The sequence below is a fragment of the Salvelinus namaycush genome, chromosome 19, assembly GCF_016432855.1.
Source record: "Salvelinus namaycush isolate Seneca chromosome 19, SaNama_1.0, whole genome shotgun sequence".
Classification (NCBI taxonomy): domain Eukaryota; kingdom Metazoa; phylum Chordata; class Actinopteri; order Salmoniformes; family Salmonidae; genus Salvelinus; species Salvelinus namaycush.
The window spans coordinates 5067355-5095222 of record NC_052325.1 but is presented as its reverse complement, the minus strand read 5'-3'; the positions used below and the strand labels follow the sequence as shown (position 1 = coordinate 5095222).

Genomic DNA, 27868 nt, shown 5'->3' with positions numbered 1-27868 from the left:
AAACATTTCTAAATACCTAATTTATAAATATCTAATTTCACTTTGACATTATGGGATATTGTGTGTAGATCAGTGACACAAAATATAAATTGAATACATTTTAAATTCAGGCTGTAACACAACAAACTGTGGAGAAAGTCGAGGGGTGTGAATACTTTCTGAAGGCGCTGTATATACAGGATTTAGCTGGTAGCCTAATTATATTACACATTGGAACTCGAAATCCACGCTGTCGGGACTATCCGTCTCATCACTCGTAGGCTTACCAGTGTTAACAAAAGGGGGATCTCTCTCATGAGCGCCGCTGAGTCTTTGCCAGTCATCAGCTTGGTTTTCTGGGAGAGGAACTGTCACTATCCTCGAGGGGAGGAAAAAGAAGCAAGGCCACTGACATTGCCAGGCCTGGGCAGTGAGATCTGTCGGCACTGGAAGCCTGCTAGTGCTAGCTGCTGCATAAGTAGGCTTACTAGCTTCCACCTGTGATGGCGTTTCATCAGTTGAGGACGAGCTGGTAGCTTTGCTGATTTTCGGCAATTTGGCACGAGTTTGGACTTACCTTTTTGTTTATCCATTTTGACAACACACTCACGCTCCATCCTAGTCTGACCTGATTCACCTAACTTTTTTTTTTACTTGACAGCCAATTAGGTGAGGAGGCTGAGGCAGGTTGTCGTCGGCGCCGCTGAGAAATAGGCTAATTAAGTGCATGACAACTAAATTGTCTGTCTGGCTCTCATGTAGATTGGACAATACAAACACTTTGCTTGCTACATGTGGAATTATTTTAAATGTTTTGCTTTTCCGTCTTGCTCCGCTAATAGGAATACTAGGGGGGTTCTACTAAGCTATATGGAATTGTTTTAATAAGATTTTGACTTTTTAAGATCCTTTTGACTTATTTTGAATTTCAAGACCCCTTGAAGTAAACATTTTTATAATTATAATGATATTTGATAAAATCTTTTTTGGCCTGATTAGCCCATACAAACGCATTGAATAACATATTATCTACATGGAACAACAGATAGTCCCCCCCAAAAAATCTAAAATAATTTGTTATTTGTTCTGAAGTGTCTGTCCTATATCTGAGAGAGATAAGAAAGATCAGGAAATGTTTTTTTTACATTAAGCCACTAAGCCTTCTCAATATACTTCCATTCTTCTCTATATACTTCCATTCATTTTTTTCAACTGGTACCAGGGGACCTTCAGACTAGTCTTGTGAGGCCTGCATTCTAGAGCAAAATGGAAAACATATCACGTTTCTCTCCTGTTAGAAGGTGAACCTTTGCCCCAGTCTGAGATCCTGAGCGCTCTGGAGCAGGTTTTCATCAAGGATCTCTCTGTACTTTGCTCCTTTCATCTTTACCTTGATCAACCAACCAAAAAACATCCCCACAGCATGATGCTGCCACCATCATGCTTCACCGTAGGGATGGTGCCAGGTTTCCTCCAGATGTGACGCTAGGCATTCAGGCCAAAGAGTTCAATCTTGGTTTCATCAGACCAGAGAATCGTGTTTCTAATTGTCTGAAAGGCTTTATGTCCATGAGTGGCCCAGCCAGAGCCCGGACTTGAACCCGATCAAACATCTCTGGAGAGACCTAAAAACTCAAAGCCGGCTGTCATGTGCCTTTTACTGAGGAGTAGCTTCCATCTGGACACTCTGCCATAAAGGCCTGATTGGTGGTGCTGCAGAGATGGTTGTTCTTCTGGAAGGTTCTCTCATCTCCACAGAGGAATTCTTGAGCTCTGTCAGAGTGACCATCAGGTTCTTGGTCACCTCCCTGACCAAGGCCCTTCTCCCATGATTGCTCAGTTTGGCCAGGCGGACAGCTCTAGGAAGAGTCTTGGTGGTTTCAAACTTCTTCCATTTAAGAATGATGGAGGGCCACTGTGTTGGGGACCTTGAAGGCTGCAGAAACTTTTTTGGTACCCTTCCCCAGATCTGTGCCTCGACACAATCCTGTCTCGGAGATCTACGGACAATTTCTTGCAATGCAAATAGTCGGTGTAGCCATTTGATTAGCTGTTCAGGAGTCTTATGGCTTGGGGGTAGAAGCTGTTTAGAAGCCTCTTGAACCTAGACTTGGCGCTCCGATACCGCTTGCCGTGCGGTAGCAGAGAGAACAGTCTATGACTAGGGTGGCTGGAGTCTTTGACAATTTTTAAGGCCTTCTTCTGACACGACCTGGTATAGAGGCCGTACGCTTTACCACCTGTTGTGCCTTGCGGTCAAAGGCTGAGCGTACCAGGCAGTGATGCAACCCGTCAGGATGCTCTCGATGGTGCAGCTGTAAAACCTTTTGAGGATCTGAGGACCCATACCAAATCTTTCCAGTCTCATGCGGGGGAATAGGTTTTGTCGTGCCCTCTTCACGACTGTCTTGGTGTGCTTGGACCATGTTAGTTTGTTGGTGATGTGGACGCCAAGGAACTTGAAGCTCTCAACCTGCTCCACTATAGCCCCGTCGATGAGAATGGGGGCGTGCTCGGTCCTCCTTTTCCTGTAGTCCACAATCATCTCCTTTGTCGTGATCAGGTTGAGGGAGACGTTGTTGTCCTGGCACCACATGGTCAGGTCTCTGACCTCCTCCCTATAGGCTGTCTCATCGTTGTCGTGATCAGGCCTACCAAATGCTTAATGCAGTGCATGCAACAATAGAGTTTAATAAAATAATATTTAGTCATCTAGCACACTCCAATTGATCAGTATGGTGGAAATAACTATAACTAAATAACTATTTCCACCCTAGAAACTAAAGTTAGCATACCTTGTTGGACAAATCCAGGTAGTGACTCCTGGTTGAAGTAAAATCTATTCCGTTGGTGCCTATTGAACATGACCCAAGACAATCATCATGATTCCACTACTTAAGGCAACGCCTATAGTCTCTGCCATTAACACCATACATGCTATATTTCCTGAGTATTATCAATATCATCAAAAATTTAATTTGGTAACGGAAATTAGTCAAATAGATTAGGATCAGTTTCACTCTTTCCATTCACCAATCAATCCATCAGTTTTAAAAACCATTCAGTTTCCAAAACCCAATTAATTATCTAACCCAAATTTAGCATGACATTGCTCAGTGATTCACATTGGTCCTATCACTCAAAGGCAAAACCCCTCAATTTAACACACATCGACATTGGCAGGATGCGCATTGATATTAACATACAGTATAGTTATCCTATAATTCTACTATTAGCTTTCTTATCACGATTATAATTACAGATCAGTATCTTAATGCATTCTTAATCTAAGTTACTATACATTTGTGTAGTGTGTAGACCTCTACAATCAACCTGATACCCCAAAATAAACTATTTTAGACGAGTCTTAATCAATTCTGGGCACAGTTGACCAATCCCCCCTTCGGGCACTCAATCTTCTGTCGTCTTCTTCATTGTCAGCTTCAGAAAGCTTTACAGTTCAAAGTGGATGGCCCATGATAATGTCCCAATTTCAATGTCTTACCTGGGCTGCCACCATCTTTACCACCCATTATGTCTTGTCCATTTGTCAACCAGTATACTAGCAACTAGAGGTCGACCGATTTATGATTTTTCAACGCCGATACCAATTATTGGAGTACCAACAAAAGCCGATACCGATTAATTGGACGATTTTTATTTATTTGTAATAATGACAATTACAACAATACTGAATGAACACTTATTTTAACTTTAATATAATACATCAATAAAATCAATTTAGCATCAAATAAATAATGAAACGTGTTCAATTTGGTTTAAATAATGCAAAAACAAAGTGTTGGAGAAGAAAGTAAAAGTGCAATATGTGCCATGTAAGGAAGCTAACGTTTAAGTTCCTTGCTCAGAACATGAGAACATATGAAAGCTGGTGGTTCCTTTTTAACATCTTCAATAATCCCAGGTAAGAAGTTTTAGGTTGTCGCTATTATAGGAATTATAGGACTATTTCTATACGATTTGTATTTCATATACCTTTGACTATTGGTTGTTCTTATAGGCACTTTAGTATTGCCAGTGTAACAGTATAGCTTCCGTCCCTCTCCTCGCCCCTACCTCGAACCAGGAACACATCGACAACAGCCACCCTCGAAGCAGCGTTACCCATCGCTCCACAAAAGCCGCGGCCCTTGAAGAGCAAGGGGAACAACTACTCCAAGTCTCAGAGCGAGTGACGTTTGAAACGCTATTAGCGCGCACCCCGCTAACTAGGTAGCCATTTCACATCGGTTACACCAGCCTAATATCGGGAGTCGATAGGATTGAAGTCATAAGCAGCGCAATGCTTGAAGCATTGCGAAGAGCTGCTGGCAAAACTTGAATGAATGCTTACGAGCCTGCTGGTGCCTACCATCGTTCAGTCAGACTGCTCTATCAAATCATAGACTTAATTATAACATAATAACACACAGAAATACGAGCCTTAGGTCATTAATATGGTCAAATCCGGAAACTATCATCTCGAAAACAAAACGTTTATTCTTTCAGTGAAATACAGAACAGTTCCGTATTTTATCTAACGGGTGGCATCCATAAGTCTAAATATTCCTGTTACATTGCACAACCTTCAATGTTATGTCATAATTACGTAAAATTCTGGCAAATTAGTTCGCAACGAGCCAGGCGGCCCAAACTGTTGCATATTCCCTGACTCTGTGTGCAATGAACGCAAGAGAAGTGACACAATTTCCCTAGTTTAATATTGCCTGCTAACATGAATTTCTTTTAACTAGGGAAATGGTGTCACTTCTCTTGAAACAGAGTCAGGGTATATGCAGCAGTTTGGGCTCGTTGCGAACTGTGTGAAGACTATTTCTTCCTAACAAAGACAGCCAACTTCGCCAAACGGGGGATGATTTAACAAAAGCGCTTTTGGGAAAAGAATCACAATCGTTGCACGAATGTACCTAACCATAAACATCAATGCGTTTCTCAAAGTCAATACACAGAAGGATATTATTTTAAATCCGCATATTAAGTTAAAAGAAATTCATTGAAATAAATATGCAGGTTAAAAAATATAGACTTGTGTATTGATTTTAAGAAAGGCATTGATGTTTATGGTTAGGTACACGTTGGAGCAACGACAGTCCTTTTTCGCGAATGCGCACCGCATCGATTATATGCAACGCAGGACACGCTAGATAAACTAGTAATATCATCAACCATGTGTAGTTAACTAGTGATTATGATTGATTGATTGATTGTTTTTTTATAAGATAAATTTAATGCTAGCTAGCAACTTATCTTGGCTTCTTACTGCATTCGCATAACTGGCAGGCTCCTCGTGGAGTGTAATGTAAAGCAGGTGGTTAGCGCGTTGGACTAGGTAACTGTAAGGTTGCAAGATTGAATCCCCGAGCTGACAAGGTAAAAATCTGTCGTTCTGCCCCTGAACAAGGCAGTTAACCCACGGTTCCTAGGCCGTCATTGAAAATAAGAATGTGTTCTTAACTGACTTGCCTAGTTAAATAAAGGTGTAAAATAAATAAATAATAATAATAAATATTGGCCAAATCGGTGTCCAAAAATACCGATTTCCGATTGTTATGAAAACTTGAAATCGGCCCTAATTAATCGGCCATTCCGATTAATCGGTCGACCTCTACTAGCAACATAAGAGAAGTTTGGAACAGATCTGTCCCCATGCTCACTCCACGTGGACTCCTGTCACACTCCTGAGAGAAAAGCAGTTGACAACTTAGATCGGATGCTGTACACCAGTTGCTGGCTCGGACTCAGGTCTCTTGGTAGAAGTGGTGCGGACAGGGTCGTATTGAATGCCTTTGTCGCTTTTCTTCAGCCAGTTAGAGGGGGTTTGAGGTACACACACTGTGCGGTCCAATTATCTCTTCCATGCCTTACGACACCGACTGACATCACTTTTCTTGATAACCTCGAGAGGACAGATCAGAACAACAGTTCAGTTCATTTTTGATTTCAGGAAATCCAGACAAGCATACATTATTATTTTTACCAATTATTCTTGGTACCGATGTCTAAACGTGTTAGAGAATAACAACACATTCTATTGAAACAATGTTTTGCAAATTGGCTTATACTACCCATCGCTCTGTCAACTTCATCGCAGAGCCACAGGATCAGGAAGTTAGACCTATAATCCATCGGGAGAAATCCCAACAATCCAGCAGACCTAATCTGGTGAGATTTGTATCAGAACAGAACTGAACAAACAACACAACAATACACTCCTTCACATATCACTCAATGCACTCCTTCACATATCACTTAAGGTGTGTAAACTTCAATCCAAAACCTCAGAGGACTCCCCCATTTTGACACATGACTCCCAATGTGAGTAATGTGGGCCGATTGCAGGTGCTTCTACACCTGCATTGCTTGCTGTTTGGGGTTTTAGGCTGGGTTTCTGTACAGCACTTCGAGATATTAGCTGATGTACGAAGGGCTATATAAAATAAACTTGATTTGATTTAATGTGTAAATAAAAAAGTTGGAGAAAAAAAACACTTCTAATGGTTCAAAATAAAACATCATAATTTCAAATAACAAAATAGAATTAGAATCACTACCCTTAACTCCATAAAGAAAAATAATTGTACACATACGGTCATAGGAAAATAGACTTAAGACAGCCTACCCTTAGTCAAAGGCAACACCCTCTCCTTCTCCACATTGGTCCGAGTCAAAAATATGGCTAAGAACTATAAACTTCATCTTAATTATCAATATTACAAATTACCTTTTCAATCAGAATTACAAATTACCTTAAATTCATTATCCAAATGGCTTTCCAATGAGGGTGATCAAACCACACTGGAAAGTCAAGGCAGAGGTCAGAGGTCATATAAACCCTTCAAAGAAGTGTTTATTACTATATTAGAAAATTTTATGAAAAACAGTCAAACATTTTGTACTTGGTGTATATAAACTTCTGACCCACTGGAATTGTGATACAGTGAATTATAAGTGAAATAATCTGTCTGTAAACAATTGTTGGAAAAATGACGTGTCATGCACACAGTAGATGTCCTAACCGACTTGCCAAAACTATAGTTTGTTACACCAGCTCTGTCAGGAGGAATGGGCCAAAATTCACCCAATTTATTGTGGGAAGGTTGTGGAAGGCTACCCGACACGTTTGACCCAAGTTAAACAATTTAAAGGCAATGCTACCAAATACTAATTGAGTGTATGTATTCTTCTGACCCACTGGGAATGTGATGAAATAAATAAAAGCTGAAATAAATCATTCGCTCTACTATTATTCTGACATTTCACATTCTTAAAATAAAGTGGTGATCCTAACTGACCTAAAACAGGGAATTGTTACTACGATTAAATGTCAGTAATTGTGTGAACCTGATTTTTATATGCATTTGGCTAAGGTGTATGTAAACTTCCGACTTCAACTATATGTAAACATTAAGTGAATGAGATACCATAGTATAGAATACAGTATATACATATGATATGTGTAAAGCAAGATATGTAAACATTAAGTGAATGAGATACCGTAGAATAGTATAGAATCCAGTATATACATATGAGATGAGTAATGCCAGATATGTAAAGATTATTAAAGTGACTAGTGTTCCATTCCTTAAAGTGGCCAGTGATTCCTAGTCTATGCCACAGAATGCTTCAATAAAACACTCACAAAGAGTAACCCAGGGCATACCTGGCTAGCACATTAAAAATAATTGGATTTCACCACTTCTGAGGGACACTTAGACACTTTTCAGAACAAGTTTTTTTTCTCTCCAATAGTGCTTCACCAAGTACTGTGTTTCACACAGAACCCACAGTAACCTTGGCCCCTCGCCCCTATAGTTCGCACCAATCCCCGCTGTTATCAATTCAGTGTCAGGACGGCTCTAAGTCGCCTGCAACCGACCAAAGTCAAGGGATCTGAATACTTTCCTAATGCACTTTATATCCAGTATATGAGGCCCTTGTGTGAATTAAACCCACAATCTTAGTGTTCTTAGTCACCATGCTCAAACCAACACATCCAGAACCATGAGGTTGGCTGTGAGTTTCTTACACATTTTTCTGGCTCTGAGATAAATCACCAGAGGTTGGTCTGTGTGTTTCTCCATCTCTGTGGAGCGTGGGTTTTATTTAACAGACACTGAGAACCCCACCACAAGCTGTCGTTTCCTAATGCTTCCCTCCATAAGCCCAGAGTTAGACAGGCAGGATGGCTGCTAACTGACGAGCAGAAGGCCTTCAACAGTCACTGGGAATAAAAGCCAAGAGTAGAGAAGACCACAGTTGGGAACATAGCTAGCACTGTCTTATTACAGTGTGTAGATTCACCCTCTTTTTGCTGAGGCACATTATTCCTCTGCCTTAGTGTGATTTGTGTATCCCTCATCAGTGCTCCAATGGTCTCAGTGAAGAAGCTGAGGATCAGCTAAGCTGGAGAAGAATGTGGATGTCTGAGAGCAGGAACCAGACCAAACCAGAGCCAACCAAAACCCTCTCTCTTTTCAAAGCCAGATATAAATACTTGCAATGCCACTTAACACATTACCATTCTGGCCTGCGTCCCAAATGGCTCCCTTTATAGTGCACTACTTTTGACTAGGGCCCATAGGGTGCACTACATAGGGAATAGGGTGCTGTTTGGGACACATCCCTGGCCTGGTCTCACGCTACAGGCAGCAGCAGCGGCATGGTAACGTATGTGTGTATGTCTGCAATGAACTTGACATTCAATATGTGCTCAAGAGGGTAACCTAACCTGAAGGAGCAGCATCTGTTGAAACGCACCATACAGTCATGCATGAAGGGAGAGTTCATTGGCTATGGCATTTTAGAATCAGACTCCCTACTACAGAAGTGATCTTGAATGCTTGTCAATATGTTACGCCAGTCAGTCAATTCATTAATGGCTGTTGGATTTTAGACTTAGAAATGATATTGAGTGCTGGTCATAATGTTACAACAACAAGCTGTCATTTTTCTGTCATGTTAGTGGTACACTAAGTGAAATGTCCAGTCAGTGTGTTTAATGTTAATATACAGTTCCATTCAAAAGTTTGGTAACACCTGATCATTCCAGGGTTTTTCTTTATTTTTACTATTTTCTACATTGTGAAGTAATAGTGAAGACATCAACTATGCAATAACACAAAAAAAGTGTTAGACAAATCAAAATATATTTTAGATTTTCAAAGTAGCCACCCTTTGCCTTGATGACAGCTTTGTACACTCTTGGCATTCTCTCAACCAGCTTCACTTGGAATGCTTCTCCAACAATCTTGAAGGAGGTCCCACATATGCTGAGCGCTTGTTGGCTGCTTTTCCTTCACTCTGCGGTCTGACTCATCCCTAACCATCTCAATTTGGTTGAGGTCGGGGGATTGTGGAGGCCAGGTCATCTGATGCAGCACTCTATCAATCTCCTTCTTGGTCAAATAGCCCTTACACAGCCTGGAGGTGTGTTGGGTCAATGTCTTGTTGAAAACAAATGATAGTCCCACTAAGAGCAAAACCAGATGGGATGGCGTATCGCTGCAGAATGCTGTGGTAGCCATGCTGGTTAATTGTGCCTTGAATTCAAAATAAATCATAGACAGTGTCACCAGCAAAGCACCATCACACCTCCTCCATGCTTCACGCTGGGAACCACACATGCGGAGATCATCCGTTCACCTACTCTGCGTCTCACAAAGACACGGCAGTTGAACCCAAAAATCTCACATTTGAACTCATCAGACCAAAGCACAGATTTCCACCGGTCTAATGCCAATTTCTCGTGTTTCTTGGCCCAAGCAAGTCTCTTCTTCTCATTGGCGTCCTTTAGTAGTGGTTTCTTTGCAGCAATTCAACGATGAAGGTCTGATTTCATGCAGTCTCCTCTTAACAGTTGATATTGAGATGGCTGTAACTTGAACTCTGTGAAGCATTTATTATGGCATTTATTATAGAGCCAGTTTCATCTTAGCGCTGGCTGGTTTTTGTGACTGCACTTTTAAACTTTAAAAGTTCTTGAAATTTTCCAGATTGACTGACCTTCATGTCTTAAAGTAAGGATGGACCACCCCTACCTTGTCACAACACAACTGATTGGCTCAAACACATTAAGAGGGAAAGAAATTCCACAAATTAACTTTAAACAAGGCACACATGTTAATTGAAATGCATTCCCGGTGACTACCTCATGAAGCTGGTTGAGAGAAAGCCAAGAGTGTGCTAAGCTGTCATCAAGGCAAAGGGTTGCTACTTTGAAGAATCTCAAATATAAATATATTTTGATTTGTTAATCACTTTTTTGGTTACTACATGATTCCATATGTGTTATTTAATAGTTTTGATGTCTTCACTATTATTCTACAATGTAGAAAATAGTAAAAATAAATAAAAAACCCTTGAATGAGTATGTGTCCAAACTTTTGACTCGTACTGTACATTTAAATATTCTATTTCTGTAAATCCTATATTCTTTAACAGATGGGCCAATCAGCATTTGATAAACCGGCCAATTAGAGGTCTACCTCGCCATCAGGAGCCAATGGTTAAGTGGTGTTTTCCCAGTGTGTTAATGTGATTTATAATCTCCTGCTGTGTGGAGACCGAATGCGTCATTGAATGCCAGCAAGCCAAGAACACAATGAAACTCCTAGCCATGTGTTTTATTGGCTTTGCTCCCTTCCTCCCTTGCCTTGGTGCTGCTGGGAGAAGAGAGGCGAGAGGAGAGGGGACTCTGGCTCGAACAGGAGGAAAACCTGGTCTCACATTTTTGGATGGCTGCCATGGCAGACAGAGACAGGCCAACAGGGTGAGAAAATGTCCTCCTGGGATAGCTAATCCCACCAGACTAGGGTGATGATTTAGGAGGAAAAAGGGAAATGTTGCGCGTGCAGTAGAGATTTGGGAAAGCGTGACTCTCTCTGTCAGTCAGCAGCGTCGTCCTCACAGTTTCCCTTGAATTTCCCTTGCGTCTCCTCTTCTCTCCTTTGGTCAGCATCACTGTCTTCGTGTCAAGGCTTGCCTCACCATCCTGTCTGTTTCTCCCTCTTTATTCTCAGTTCATCTCTTACGGCTCCTCTGTAAAGGTCATGTTAATAAGAATACAGCCGTGTTTTTATCCATAAGACAAATGTGTGGTCAGTGCCTCCAGACAGTCAAGGAAAACACAATGAAAAAGATTAGAGAGAGGAGCCCTACGGCGTCAATTTACCAATGTTGTCTGACGAGAAGTAGTTACACGGCAAACACACACAAAGACTGTGTCCTGTCCACCCAGCCATGGTGTGAGATGTGTGGTGAGGGACCTGCTGGCCATTGACCTAGAAACTGAGTGACAGAGGAACTGACAGGGTTGTGGTCACACCAGGGGCTGGGGCTTGGGGTGTGTAAAGAGCTTGGGGGGGGTTAAGGGGCTGGAGTGGAGGTGGGGCCAGTGGCTGAGGGGGCACGGGGATGTCAATCTCAGTTGCATCATTTTCCAGAAAGGCCTAGGTGCCATTCTCTCTCCAGTGTCGAGGCTGAAATGATGGTGAAAAAAGGATTGTGTGTTAATGCTGATTGTTTGTTTCTGTTTGTGCTGTCAAGATGTTACGTGCAGGACTGTATGTATGAGTCAATTATAAAATAAAAGGTATGTGACAAGCCTCTTGTAAGGTTCTCCCTTTAGAGTCTATAGTTCAAGATAGGTTCATGGTGTTGTAGCAGACAAAACAAAATGCCTTGATTGTCTTTCCCTAAATGCTCTGCGTTTCTATTCCAGGTGGAACAAGAGTCAAGACTCACATTATGTTGCTGTATTGCAGATGTGTCTAAAGCCTGTGTGTGTGTGTTGTAGATGATGAAGCATGCGTGGGACAGCTACAGACAGTACGGATGGGGACACAATGAGTTGAAACCTCTCGCCAAGAAAGGACATTCCACCAATATCTTTGGTAAGTGCCATGGCATTATTCTTAACCACACACACGTAAATGCACCTTCCCTCTCCGTATGTGCACACTCTCCCTCAGAAATACTGTACATGTTCATGCTTGGCCGGATCATCCATTAACAGTGAATCCCATCCAACCAACCCAGTCTGTCTCTGTTTCTGGGTTGTTGCTGTTACTGTTCAGCTCTGCAGCTGCTTTCTGAGATAAAGCAGATCAGACAACTTGGACTGCGGCTCATTTGTAGCGTGTGTACTGTGTATGTATGTGTTTTCTGTATGGACAATGAGAATGTCCAGTGAAGCAAATTGTCCATAAACTCTTGTGGTGTTTGATGAGCTGCTGTTAAATGGTGAATGAGCTGCAGTACTGTGGTGTGGTCAGTCTGTCTCTCCTGGTTCTCTGGGATGGCTGCTGGATATATGTCCACACTGGGTAGTGATCTCATGTTCGTTGGCCAGAAAACATAGTGGAGGAGAGGACGCAGAACCCCACACTGATGAGTACCATCAGCTCACATTTCTCACTAAACCACATTATTGATGAGTTATTCTCTCACTCTCTCTCCCTGCTTTTGTATCTTGCTCCTCTCTCGCTCTTTGTCTGATTTTGAGAGGCTCTACAGACAGGACTACTAGGCTATATTGATCCTTCTATCAGTGTGTGTGTGTGTCAGTTGTTTGTTTGGTGTGTCTATCAGAGAGAACATGTTGGAAGAGGCTTTCAGACTCTGTGATATCTGTGCTTCCCTCCCTAGAGCCCCCCTCACAGCGTCTCATATATTCTCACAATGCGTCATCTCTACTGTCTGTCTCTACAGTGCCTTCACATGTCAAAGAAAGGGGAATGATCTCTGTGTGTTTGTGCTAACCCAAGCCTATCTAAGGTTCGCCCGCTATGATAGTGGTACAGGCCTGGATTTCTAACAAGAGGATTGGGTGTCCATTGTCCTCGTGGCACCAGTCTCTGTCAGATAACCCTGTTAGTGTTGTGTAGAAACCTAAGAGCTGATGTTCACAGTAGATAGTAAAAGTTTTGAACACGGAATGGTTCACGCAGGGATAATAACAAACGCCTGTCCTTGTAATGGAGCACAATTCAGTTGAGGCTGGGGTGAGAGAGTGTGGAGCTGAGACTGAGCTAACAATACAGCAGTGTGTTCAGATGGAGGTAACGGAGTGAAGTGGTAACAGAGTTGACATCATGCTGAGTTAAGGGGTAACAGAGTTGACATCATGCTGAGTTAAGGGGTAACAGAGTTGACATCATGCTGAGTTAAGGGGTAACAGAGTTAAAGTCATGTTGTGTTAGCCCCCTAGAGACGATGTCCACGCCCCTGCAGAAATCTTATTGGCATAATAAAACAATCCCCATCAAAATCAGTCAGTTTAAGCTAGAGAAATCAGCCAGTTTAAGCTAGAGAAATCAGCCAGTTTAAGCTAGAGAAATCAGCCAGTTTAAGCTAGAGAAATCAGCCAGTTTAAGCTAGAAAAATCAGTCAGTTTAAGCTAGAGAAATCAGCCAGTTTAACCTAGAGAAAAAAATCAGTCAGTTTAAGCTAGAGAAATCTTTTTTTTTGCATTGGATGCGTCTCAATGCACCGCATCGGGGATGTCGCATTTCCGCATCTGTGGAGGAAGGTGACATAGCTAGAGTCGTGTTTGTCAGACCATGAGACATCCTGAAAATCAGTCTTCTCACAAAGTCTGTAGCGTCCGAACGGTTTGACCTATAAACTATAATGACACTCCTATGGAAAGATGACTCTCACAAATTCTCTGTTTTGCTCTTCGACACACACAAGCGTCTTGGGTCTCATCTGAAGTCGGTACAGACGATCTGCCAACTTCTGTCTGTAGCATCCGATCAGTTGTGGCTACACACTAATAATGTGAGACTTTGACAAACACGTACATGTCTGTTGTTTTGCACACAGATCTCACAAGCCTCGTCTGAAGGTCCCCCGGTACCAGTTGAAAAAATGAATTGAAGTACAGTGCATTCAGGAAAGTTTTCAGACCCCTTGACTTTTTCCACATTTTGTTACGTTACAGCTGTATTCTAAAACTGATTTTTTTGTATTTTTTAAATCCAATCTACACACAATACCCTATAATGACAAAGCAAAAACAGTTTTTTAAATTTGGGGGGATTTTGTCAAAATAAAAAACTGAAATAATACATTTACATAAGTATTCATACCCTTTACTCAGTACTTTGTGGAAGCACCTTTGGCAACAATTACAGCCTCGAGTCTTCTTGGGTATGATGCTACAAATTTGGCCTACCTGTATTTGGGGAGTTTCTCCCATTCTTCTCTAGAGACCCTCTCAAGCTCTGTCAGGTTGGATGGGGAGCGTCGCTGCACAGCTATTTTCAGGTCTCCAGAGATGTTCGATCGGATTCAAGTCCGGACTGTGGCTGGGACACTCAGAGACTTGTCCCGAAGCCACTCCTGCATTGTCTTGGCTGTGTGCTTAGGGTTGTTGTCATGTTGGAAGGTGAACCTTCACCCCAAAATGAGGTCCTGAGCACTCTGGAGCAGGTTTTCATCAAGGATCTCTCTGTGCTTTGCTCCGTTTATCTTTTCCTCTGCTCCGTTTATCTTCCTCTGCTCCGTTTATCTTGACTAGTCTCCCAGTCCCTGCTGCTGAAAAACATCCCCACTGCATGATGCTGCCACCACCATGCTTCACCGTAGTGATGGTGCCAGATTTCCTCCAGATGTAACGCTTGGCATTCAGGCCAAAGTGTTCAATCTGGCTTTCATCAGACTAGATAATCTTGTTTCTCAAGGTTTGAGAATCTTTAGGTGCCTTTTAGCAAACTCCAAGCGTGCTGTCATGTGCCTTTTACTGAGGAGTGGCTTCCAATTGGCCACTCTACCATAAAGGCATGATTGGTGGAGTGCTGCAGAGATGGTTTGGGCTTCTGAAAGGTTGTCCTTCTGAAACTCTAGAGCTCTGTCAAAGTGACCATCGGGTTCTTGGTCACCTCCCTGACCAAGGCCCTTCTCCCCTGATTGCTCAGTTTGGCGGGGTGGCCAGCTCTAGGCAGAGTCTTGGTGGTTCCATACTTCTTTCATGTAAAAATGATGGAGGCCACTGTGTTCTTAGGGACCTTCAATGCTGCAGAAATGTTTTGGTACCCTTCCCCAGATCTGTGCCTCTACACAATCCTGTCTCGGAGCTCTACGGACAATTCCTTGGACCTCATGGCTTGGTTTTTGCTCTGACATGCACTGTCAACTGTGGGACCTTATATAGACAGGTGTGCCTTTCCAAATCATGTCCAATCAATTGAATTTACCACAGGTGGACTCCAAGTTGTAGAAAGATCTCAAGGATGATCAATGGAAATAGGATGCCCCATACTTATGTAAATAAGGTATTTCAGATTTTTTCCAAATCTGTTTTCCTCTTGTCATTGTGGGGTATTGTGTGTAAATGTAGTTAAAAAAAAAAAATATATATATATATATTTTTTTTTTAGAATAAGGCTGTAAGATAACAAAATCTGGAGGGGTCTGAATACTTTCAGAATGCACATGTAAAAAAAAATTGTCATGTTTCCTGATCTTTCTTATATATAGGACAGACACTTCAGAACAAACATATTTAAAAAAAATTTGTGGGTGGACTATCTGTTGTTCCATGTAGTGAATTTGTTATTCAATGTGTTTGTATGGGCTAATACCATTTTTCATCAAGTAATTGTGTTTATATATTTTAGATACTTCAAGGGGTCTTAAAATTAAAAATCAAATAGCGAAATGATCAACATGACCCACCCGCGACATAGACAGGGCTTAGACTGTAATGGGTTTCAAGGGGTAACAGAGTGAAAGTCATACTGGGCTAAGGGGTAAAAGACTAGATGTCATGCTGGGTTAAGGGGTAACAGCTGAGGTAGCCTCCCGAAATCATGTTGTCTTGCTTCCTTTGGAGGTCTGTAGGATTTTGAATAAGCCAAAACGGCTAGAATGGCTTCCAGTGGCTAGATTTTTATTGGATGTTACATTTCAAGAACCCTCCCCCACATGCCCGTAGAATTGGTGTTATGGTCTTCACTATTTTGCAACATTGCAGAAAATGTAAGAAAAACTTGAACTGAAGTGTGCTCTTTGCACAAATTCGAGTCGATGAAGGCATTACAACTCCTCTGCTTGAAAACGACAAAAAAAAGTGTCCACCTACAAGTTATATTAAAAAAAAGGGAAAAAACAAAACCTGTAACACGTGTTACTAGAAGAGTTATCAACAGTATCACTGAGCCTGAGCCACACCTTGCAGCACTGTAAACTCAGTGCTGCAATACTCTGTCTTTGGCCCTATAACACAGAGCCAGGTAAGGACAACAACAGTCTTACCACACTACAGTTCTCTGTGGGCATAGTCCTTACCTTGTGGTGGATGTTGTGGTATAGTAGTTTAGTCTTCCAGTGGGTTGCTGAATGCCACTATAGGCTCATATCCCTAACTGAGTGCCTTGCCTACTCGCATAACAGGGAATCATAGTCACTCAGTCAGTCCCATCAACTGAGCATTGATTGAGTTGGAAAGCGTTTGACCTGTATTCAAGGTCAGCCATCGGTCACAGAGAGCAGAGCAGCGAGGGCCGTCCTGTTTACTGTGGATGCATGGAGAACAGACAGCCAAGCCTCTGATCTTTAAACACACTGACCTACTCTGGTGTTTACAGGAAACTGCTCTCCAGGGAGCACAGGGTCAGGTTACGTTGATATCAGCTGTTAACTGGACTGACAGCCACACCACTGGCCAGGCAGTCCCTCTGCAGGGCCAGGCAGACATAATACACACAACGTCAACAACCTTCTCATGTTTTATAAACATTTACAGCATTAATGTGGCCATATAAGGGGATGTTATTTTATTAATCAAGCAATTTTTTTTGGTGTGGTGAAATTTGATTGCCAACACTACCAATCCAACTAGTCCATGTCGACAGTGTTTCCAGTGCACTTAGGATCTGCTAACTCATTCATGCAATGACTGCTTATGCAGTGGCTGTCTTTGTGTAAGTGCATGTCTACTTGCATTGAGTGTACTTTAACCAAGCCCAGTAGAGCCCACAACTGAGGATATTATGCAACTAGGGCTGCATCTTATTCCAAAAAACTTGCTCCCTCTCTTCACTCCTCGTTCACTCTGCTTCCCAGATCGGATAGGTTGATGCATGGTGACATCGCAAAGTACGGTACCCTTGTTGCATTGTGGGATTGGATGAGAGTAACGGAGACATCATATGGACACCTGTCTGCCCTTCCTACAACCCTAGACAGCACAGCAGGGCTCACATTGTATTACCCTCACACAGTAGAATCCAGGAAGTCTTCCAGGGAGCATGTCTCCCTCCGCCCCCACCCTACTCTGCTATGGTCAGCTCAGAGAGCAGTTGCCATAGCGATTGAAGGGGCAGCTGAGTTCAGGTTTGTTTGGGCTCCTGGTTGTCCCTCAGACCCCAAGCTGCAAATTTAAACAGGCTTTGATCCCCAGGCCTGCTAATCAATTGCTACACTACAGACCTGCTAGCCTTCAGTGCTTTGTTTCTCTGTAATACACTACAGATCTGCTAGCCTAGCTGTTGGCACTTTGTTTTCCTATCACAACAGTCCTGCAGGGGAGGATAAATTAATTGATAAGGTAATAAGATTATTTGTTACTACAGATTAAATCGATCATTCGGTCATAAATGTGGATGCCGTCCCATGGTCAACAGCTCCCTTTCCTTCCTCCTCAGTTTGCAGCCCGTTAGTTAGTTGTTTTTCAGCATGTAGGTCATGTCTTTATATGATCGATTCCCAGTAGGGATGTTAACCGTTAATCTGTTAGCCTCCAAAAATACATTTGACCGGTCATGCCTAGCGATCTATAAGTTAATTTACATAATTTAATGGAATTAAATTGCCGCCTGTGTATTTTCGTTAGTCGCCATGAATCTTATTTAACTCATGCGCACAGCATACAGAGCCTAGTTTAGCTCTAGCTGTTACTGGAGCGAAACGTTATTTTAGAAGCCCAGTCATTGCGCAACAAATAACAATTAGAAATGTAATTGCGTGTTAACTGTTCTGATGGCCACAATTAAAAATAGCTACTCTTTTAATTTCTCAATCTCAACTCGTAATTAAAGAACGCCTTCCATTTGCCATTCGGGTGCTATAAGCAGACCCAGGCTGTATCACATCCGGCCGTGATTGGGAGTCCCATAGGGCGGCACACAATTGGTCCAGCATCTTCCGGGTTTGCCTTCTGGTAGGCCGTCATTGTAAATAAGAATTTGTTCTTAACTGACTTGCCTAGTTAAATAAAAAAACACCGCCTGCCTTCCTGCCTTTGGGACAAAGACTGCTATTATTAGGGCGGAGTCAAGACCATCTTGTTGTTGTATACAGTATCTCTGGCTATAGTCAGCGGTACTGTAAGCAGGCTATCACCACCACTTTTCAATGTGTGCTTAAGGCAGCATAGTTGTTTGAAACCTGAACATTTTACTTTACATGAGGCATGTCTTACCTTGCTTCAAATTAGCATAGCCAAATCCAACCATAGAAACGTGAAGGACATTACTGCTCTCTCCTTTTCTATTGGTTTTCATATCAACTTTCTTTCATTGTCCAGTTGCTAATTTAGGCACAATCCTAGTCATATTAGCAACCCATCCTAGTTGCTGCTTCCCCATGCTTCCCCATGTTTTCTAACAGAGATGTTGATCTCTGTCACATGGAACTGCTCTCATTAGATGCGCTGTTTAGCACGGTGTTTTCCCACAAATTGCATTTTGGCAAATGTTTGAAACGTACATTTTATCAGTAAGACAATAAGACAATAGGCTTGCTATTGTTGCATGTTTCCATTAACCTTTGTGTAGTCTTAACATTCTGTATACTCCCCTTGTCCTAAGGGTAAAAAATGACCCACCTTCACTAAACCCCTAAAATTAAGCAGCTTAATTGAATTTTAAACCCCAAATCTATTTTGCATGAAGAAACAACCTGTCATTCATCACAAACTTTGTGAATATCTGGGTTTTCCCTCTTTACAATGCAGAAAGACTGCATTTAATCAGTGGACACCACTTGTTTTTATTACAACACACTTGTCATAATTGTTTTCTTTATTAAAGTAGAGGTTTATTATTATTAGTGCTAAAGGTACTGCATAGCTGTAAACAAAAACAATTGAGCTAGCACTTGTATAGCCTAAGAAAGTAGCAGAAATGTGCAGAAAGTAGTTTTGAATGCATTTTATTGAAGGGAAACAATAACAGTCTTAAACTTTTTTGGCAACATAGTGATATATTCTTATACTGTACAATGAGGATATAATCTACAAAATACTAGTCTTCTCCCATTTAAAAAAAACCAAACAATTGCCCCCACCAACAAGGTGTATAAACAACAATAAATAAGAATAAGCTAAGATAAGATAATAGATACAAAACAAAAACGTGAAGAACATAAATCAATCAACTCCAATTAGCACATGTAGGACAGTATGCAAGTGTGTGTGCATGGACTTTGCAGATGTATTTCTCACATGTGCAGCACATAGTATTTGTGTTACAGTCCTTCTTTGGGGGGCAGAATTGGCATCTCCTCCTCTTGCCTGCCCCAGCTGCAGCCTCAGGTGGATCAGGACAAGATTCAGCCCCCTGAACAGCTTTCACAAGCGCTGCAGAGGCTGCTGTGCCGGGGAGGCGCTCCCTTCTTTGAATGTGTGGGGTTACTAGTGCCTTTCCCAGCTGCTCCAGGAACACCCTCTTGTTCCGCTTATCAGGCATCCAGGTAGGGTTGATCTTGTTCCATATCACAAAGGCATTGTATGAGGACACATCAATGATGTTATGGAAGATGACCAGGGGCCAGCGGGCAGTCATCCTCCTGCAGCTGTAAGTTCCAATCACCTTGTCCAAGTTGTCCACGCCTCCTTTGTTGTGGTTGTAGTCCAGGATGATAGCTGGCTTCCTGTCCTCATGATCACTGATCTCAGCCGTTTTGTGCAGAGTGCTAATGAGGACAACATTCGTGTTCTTCTTTGGGAGGTAAGAAACTAGAGTGGTGGTGGGGGTGAAGGCAAACTCTGAGAAGGCCTCTCTCCCCCCTTGTTGTGAGGAGTGCAGGGGGGAGCTCAAGCTTGTTCTTTCTAACTGTGCCAGCCATGGTGATCTTCCTCTTCAGGAGCTCCTGGCGGAGTCCAATCAGTAGCATATATAATCTCAATTTCTCTCTGTGTGTGTCTGTGGTGTGTAAATTATTTTATAACTGCTGGGTCACTCTAGGAAAAGTAATCAAATTTCAAGTTGGAAAAAATATAATTTAGAGGGGTTTCTCTGCTGTTTAACAGTGGCAGGTCATTTTTTACCCTTAAGACAACACAAAGGTTAAGGCTCTTAATGAAAAATGTATGTTCCTTGTATGCATGTATAGTATTTTGTTGGTCACCTCATTTTACTGGTTGAAAATGTTTTAACCGTTTGTTGACGGGTTAATGAGGGTCGGTTAGTCGGCAGCAAAATTGACCGAAATTTGCGTCCCTAGTTCCAACGGCGGACTAGCACACTGGGCTGTGAGGGCTGTGAAACGGCGCCATTGCAACATGCCCCTGTGAGAGGTCTAAATCACACACACAGCATGACCGGCAGAGAAGAAATGAGGAGAGGTGAGAGAGGAAAACCTAGAAGTGGATGTCTGATAATGGGATTAAGAACTAAAGAGGATAATTCAGAACCCAGAGGGCTGAGCCTGTCTGAGGAGAGAATACACATACCATCCACTGTCCAGAGGTAGGAGGGAGAAAACAGGGAAAAAGAGGGGGAGAAAGGAGGGAGGTGCTGAGGAAATGCATTTGATGGAGAGAAACATGATGGTGATGAGATGTGGAGGGACAGAGAAGTAGAGAAAGATGTGGAGAGAATATGAAGCAAAATGAGGAAGAGGGAGGGAGAACTGAGGTGTCTGTGCAGACGGGATAAGATCTGGATAGAATTCACCGATGGTAATGTATGGAAGACCTCTGGAAAATACAGGGAGGAATGTTCATCATACGATATGAATCAACCTGAGAAAATAATCCACTACTGTTACGCTAAAAACAAGGATGGTTGAGTCAGGTTTCACAGAGCAACATAGGATGTAATCGCTAAGACTTCAGCATTCTAAACGATTCCTACAGTGGCTCTAAACATGAGCAGCTATTATGACAGCGATGGATTCCTCCAATCACGCCTTCGGGGGACGTGGGATTGACAAGACTAAGGCCCTCCCCCAAGTGTTATATTCTCACCTCTCCTCCTCAATATTCATAAGCTCACTACAATATTCCTTTTCCTATCAGCCCCCCTGTCGGAGCACTGATAACATCTCCAATTACACATATACTCTTCTGCTGATTGTCAAACTGTGTTCCCCGGGTGGCTAATATCCTCCTAATGAACAAAGTAATTTCCTTGTTGGTCGACCGTGCTGAAGAGCGTGAGAGAGGGTGCGTGTCTCTGCTCTTGCGGGAAATGATACAGCAGTGGTGATGTTAGCTGTCATAGTCTTATAGCTTCCGAGGCCTGTTGGGCTGGGCTCTGCTTTTCTGTGCTTTGGGGTCAGTGGGATGGATGCTTTAATAACTGTGGCAGTGGATGAAGCAGTGTTTTCTGTAATTAAATGGATTAGCCAGCAAAATAGAAAAAGTATCCAGCCAGGGAGTACCTGGCTGTTGGGGTCCGTGGGGGCATGCAGAACAAGCTCTGTTTTGGTCTCCTCTGGCACATTCTAATGCATTGATTCCATCCAAAATACACAGCTAAATTATTGAATACTTTAACGACTTTACCTCCCAGATTGGTAAAATTAGTTGTGGTATTGTGAAGAAAGAATTTACAATTAAAATGACTTAAAATGTGTGAATTTAGTGTGCTAGTTGTTTTGGATATTGCCTAGGCCTATCTTCTAAGTAAGAACCTTTTTTTTAACATTCAACCTGTCTTCTCTTGAAATTAAAGCATATTTAGTTTTACTGCAAGATATGATTTGCCACAATTATGTTTGTTCTTCAAATTATGTACACTGCTCAAAAAAATAAAGGGAACACTAAAATAACACATCCTAGATCTGAATGAATGAAATATTCTTATTAAATACTTTTTTCTTTACATAGTTGAATGTGCTGACAACAAAATCACACAAAAATTATCAATGGAAATCAAATTTATCAACCCATGGAGGTCTGGATTTGGAGTCACACTCAAAATTAAAGTGGAAAACCACACTACAGGCTGATCCAACTTTGATGTAATGTCCTTAAAACAAGTCAAAATGAGGCTCAGTAGTGTGTGTGGCCTCCACGTGCCTGTATGACCTCCCTACAACGCCTGGGCATGCTCCTGATGAGGTGGCGGATGGTCTCCTGAGGCATCTCCTCCCAGACCTGGACTAAAGCATCCGCCAACTCCTGGACAGTCTGTGGTGCAACGTGGCGTTGGTGGATGGAGCGAGACATGATGTCCCAGATGTGCTCAATTGGATTCAGGTCTGGGGAACGGGCGGGCCAGTCCATAGCATCAATGCCTTCCTCTTGCAGGAACTGCTGACACACTCCAGCCACATGAGGTCTAGCATTGTCTTGCATTAGGAGGAACCCAGGGCCAACCGCACCAGCATATGGTCTCACAAGGGGTCTGAGGATCTCATCTCGGTACCTAATGGCAGTCAGGCTACCTCTGGCGAGCACATGGAGGGCTGTGCGGCCCCCCAAAGAAATGCCACCCCACACCATGACTGACCCACCGCCAAACCGGTCATGCTGGAGGATGTTGCAGACAGCAGAACGTTCTCCACGGCGTCTCCACACTGTCACGTCTGTCACGTGCTCAGTGTGAACCTGCTTTCATCTGTGAAGAGCACAGGGCGCCAGTGGCGAATTTGCCAATCTTGGTGTTCTCTGGCAAATGCCAAACGTCCTGCACGGTGTTGGGCTGTAAGCACAACCCCCACCTGTGGACGTCGGGCCCTCATACCACCCTCATGGAGTCTGTTTCTGACCGTTTGAGCAGACACATGCACATTTGTGGCCTGCTGGAGGTCATTTTGCAGGGCTCTGGCAGTGCTCCTCCTGCTCCTCCTTGCACAAAGGCGGAGGTAGCGGTCCTGCTGCTGGGTTGTTGCCCTCCTACGGCCTCCTCCACGTCTCCTGATGTACCTGCCTGTCTCCTGGTAGCGCCTCCATGCTCTGGACACTACGCTGACAGACACAGCAAACCTTCTTGCCACAGCTCGCATTGATGTGCCATCCTGGATGAGCTGCACTACCTGAGCCACTTGTGTGGGTTGTAGACTCCGTCTCATGCTACCATTAGAGTGAGAGCACCGCCAGCATTCAAAAGTGACCAAAACATCAGCCAGGAAGCATAGGAACTGAGAAGTGGTCTGTGGTCACCACCTGCAGAACCACTCTTTTATTGGGGGTGTCTTGCTAATTGCCTATAATTTCCACCTGTTGTCTATTCCATTTGCACAACAGCATGTGAAATGTATTGTGAATCAGTGTTGCTTCCTAAGTGGACAGTTTGATTTCACAGAAGTGTGATTGACTTGGAGTTACATTGTGTTGTTTAAGTGTTCCCTTTATTTTTTTGAGCAGTGTATTTTATTGACTGCTGCTGTTGGCACTTATGGTAAGGAAACCAATGTGTTGTTTTTTAATTTGGGTGAACTATCTCTTTAACAGTTTGACCTGTCAATCAATCACTGTGGGTGGGATTTTGAGGGAAGGCGGTAGATTAGTAATCTAGTCAGAAATGTAGTTTATTGTGGCAAAAACCTAAGAACAAATGATGTGTTCAGTCAACATGGAATTTGAGAAACAATATTGAATAGCAGGAAATGGTTTTAAAAATGCAAACATTTTCAGCGGGAGGACCCCCAGACCCCCGCCAGATTTTGCACCCCCAATTTTTTTTAGAAGGCAGGAACTCATGAATAGACCTACAGGTGTGATTGAAATGAAAAATTAAGCAGATGTTAAACATGGGCTACACAGAAAGCAGCAGTTGTCTACTCCATTTTCGTCACTTTAATCAAATCAGTAGGCCTATATCAATGTCTTTAATAATACCATGTAAGTATCATGCTTTTATAACCTTCAATCTTTTTTCATATTTTGGACCAGATTGGGGCTCTCTCTCCACTACCTATTGTTCCTGCAGTGAGGATTCAACATCTTCATCAAATGTTTTCATAATTTATCAGCATATAATCAACAAAAAGCAGAAGTAGCCTACCAGTATGCAAATTAAAAATAACACAGGTACCAAGAGGCCAGACAATGAGTCTGTTGTCGGCTTTAGCTGATAGCCGGCGCTTATGGAGTGTGGAGGGACGATGTGGTGGTGATGACTTTATAATGACAGCTGGACGGTCCAGAGACACTTATCTCCGCTGGAGAGTATGAAGGAGGGAGATGAGGCTGAACCTGGTGGTGAGGCTAGTTAGAGCGGCTTTATATGTATCACATTCTCACTAAGGGCTGAGAAACTCCCCAGTCAATACCTGCTCGGCACTCAGAAATGAGCAGACACCTCCAATAAGCCAGCACGCCCTAACTCTCTCTCTCCAGGGAGTTGGGTGTGTGTGGTGCACTTCTCCATTTATTCATGTGTTGGTTTGTTTGAGCATTTGTGTGTGTGTGTTTGAGATATTTCATATCAATCCGTAATGTAGTAGTACATTCGTGCAGGACTACACAATAGTGAGTACTGTGCCAGTTGTAAACACCCGTCTGTTTGGTGCATTAGTTCTGTAGCATACAGTGGGTTTCTAGGTGTGCGTCTCTGTCCTTGTCAAGTGAATTGGGGTAATCTAAATCCTCCAGTCCCTTAGAGAGGAGTGGATGTTTGTGGAGGAATCGTTGCATGTCGCCCTGATTAACATCCAGTGGCTCTACAGTATTTCTTTATTTTTCCCAGTGCTGCTAGGGAGTTTGGGGGTTGGCCTGGACCTGCTGGCAGCGTTAGAGAGAGACACAGTGAGAAGAGAGTCTGCATCCAAAATGGCTCTGGTCAAAAGTAGGGCACTACTGTATATAGGGAATAGGGGGCAAGGGTACCATTTCAGACATAGCTAGAGACTGAAGCTAGCTCTGCTCCCTCCCAACAGGATGTTGTCACATTTTCTTCTCCGCTCCTCTAGCTCTCCCCTTCTCCCCTATTCCCAGCATTTCACTCCGGTTAAACTTTTAACAGGCAGGCTGATGCTAAATTGGACGGCAGGCAGGAAAGCAGACGGATTTGCCGGCTGCTGAGTCCACTAGGAATGCGTATAAGCCTCTCAAACACAGCGGAGGAAAAAGGGAGAAAGAGGAAGTTGGAACTTTAATGACAGCCTAAAGGAGCACGAAATGAGCTTTTTCTCCCCGCCTAATGTTTGACAACACATCAAATGTGACAAGAGAGCCTGTGTTCTTCTGAGTAACGCTACAAACTATTGGATGGGCCACTCAGGAGCCAATTCCCCACAACTCTGTGCAGCTCTGGACTTGATAACATTTTCTATAAATATTAATATTATTACTAACGACTGGAGGGGGCCGCTTGAAGATGGTACAGAACGTCATGTTCAGAAGATCATGCAGGGAAAGACATTATGGAAGAGGAAGGAAGAACATTTACTGCTGCTGCTCACCACAGTGTAGGTGTCCCTAAAACGAGGCCTCACTCACATTCATATTTACTGAGCGTGTAGCTTAGTAAATATTCATCAGGCCACTTATGGTGACTGGCTTGTCTCACAGCACACAACCCACATCACACACTCCCTCTGGAGATGGGCCACGGTGGGGGAAGAGGGCTTGAGAGAGAAAGAAATTGAGAGAAAGGGGGAGAGAGCGAGAGACATGGAGAAGAGAGAGAAGCTCCAAAAAGCAAAACTGTTTTAGGCAGGGGCCAACAGAGCTAGGAAGGGGAGGCACCTCACCTTTTTAACGGAAAGAACATTGGTGTGTCCTAGGTCGGAGATGAATGTTCTCCATACTGAGAGTGATTGCATTTTCCGGAGGTGTAGTTATCACCAAGACTAGAAGTCTACACTGAGAAACTGGATGTGAGAATGGATTTTCTCCGGGTGTGAAAAGTCTACTTGTCAGCAGATGCGAACTCTTAACACACACACACACACACACACACACACACACTTCCATTCTCTCCCACGCACATGCACACATACGTGCACACACTGGGTTTAAAATCCAGAATCTCAGCCCACACAATCCTGACTTATCCAGTGCTTTAGTCAATGGTTTAGCCTACTGTATGTCAATACATGACTAGCAAAATAGGTGAAAGGTTAATTGTACCCTGTTTCTAATAAAACAGCCATAGACCTAAAAGAGCCGTATCAAATATTATTTCCATAAGTACAGTCCCTGGTAAGGCGCTTTCTTTAAGCACCAACTAGAGATACCCTGGTTTCCCCTTTCAAAGTCCTTGAGCTCAAAGTTGGGCATTGATAGATTAACATAATCACTGTGAGATTATACTGTTTTCAGTACCTCCATACTGCTGGTGTTTAAAGGATCTAGTGACCTTTCTTTTCTTCAGCTATGCCACTGTACTGAACGCACTGGAGTCTCCACACACAGTTCTCTTTGGCTGAGCTTGTGTATTCCCCAAGTAGCTTGCTAACTTTGCTCAACTATCCAGAAACTTTCCCACTCTTGACCTTCAGCCATAGAAGTAATTTGTTGACATTTTACACAAGATATGGTAATCTGAGAGGGGCCTGGTACACTTAAAGGAACACAAATTGGACATTACAAAGGCTTCTGTAGAGAGATGGAGCGCCAATGGAAAGCCAGAAGGCAAGTCTTCCCCATGATTAGAAGTTTGAAGCCCACATGATCTCTGCTTTAGTCGTGAACATCAATAATTAGGAGTTTTTCATAATTCTCCCTCTTTTAAAAATATAAAATGAGAGAGTGAAGAACTTTCAGCAAGAAAGTCCCTCCACCCCCCAAAAGAGTTATCAGATTACTTATCTGATGTAATCTCCAATGTAATGTTCTCAGACCTAAGGCATCCAGCAAACTCTGGTCATTTATTAATATTTTGACTTTCCGGGTACAACAATATTAGACGAGCAGAAAAAACTAATGTCTGTAAATCCTAATTGGGATTCCCAGCTCTAGCCATTTACACACAATGCCCCATAATGACAAAGTGAAAACATGTTTTGCAAATGTATTTAAAATTATATACAGAAATATCTCATTTACATAAGCATTCACACCACTGAGTCAATACTTTGTAGAATCAAATCAAATTTGATTTGTCACATACACATGGTTAGCAGATGTTAATGCGAGTGTAGCGAAATGCTTGTGCTTCTAGTTCCGACAATGCAGTAATAACCAACGAGTAATCTAACCTAACAATTCCACAACTACTACCTTATACACACAAGTGTAAAGGGATAAAGAATATGTACATAAAGATATATGAATGAGTGATGGTACAGAACGGCATAGGCAAGATGCAGTAGATGGTATAGAGTACAGTATATCCATATGAGATGAGTAATGTAGGGTATATAAACATAAAGTGGCATAGTTTAAAGTGGCTAGTGATACATGTATTACATAAAGATGGCAAGATGCAGTAGATGATATAGAGTACAGTATATACATATACATATGAGATGAGTAATGTAGGATATGTAAACATTATATTAAGTGGCATTGTTTAAAGTGGCTAGTGATACATTTTTACATAATTTCCATCAATTCCCATTATTAAAGTGGCTGGAGTTGAGTCAGTATGTTGGCAGCGGCCACTAAATGTTAGTGGTGGCTGTTTAACAGTCTGATGGCCTTGAGATAGAAGCTGTTTTTCAGTCTCTCGGTCCCCGCTTTGATGCACCTGTACTGACCTCGCCTTCTGGATGATAGCGGGGTGAACAGGCAGTGGCTCGGGTGGTT

General features: G+C 42.6%; 1 protein-coding gene across 3 annotated transcripts in view; it reads left to right on the top strand.

Moving 5' to 3' along the window:
• Nucleotides 1-27868, top strand: part of man1a2 (mannosidase, alpha, class 1A, member 2) — a 132328-nt gene that overhangs the window by 52744 nt on the left and 51716 nt on the right. For 2 of the 3 annotated variants that reach the window (XM_039014426.1, XM_039014425.1), the window contains exon 5: nucleotides 11795-11891. In XM_039014426.1, the coding sequence (XP_038870354.1) occupies nucleotides 11795-11891 (97 nt within the window). Of the gene's footprint in view, nucleotides 1-11477; nucleotides 11591-11794; nucleotides 11892-27868 lie in introns of those variants that run through there. The other variant, XM_039014427.1, reaches the window with a different exon arrangement.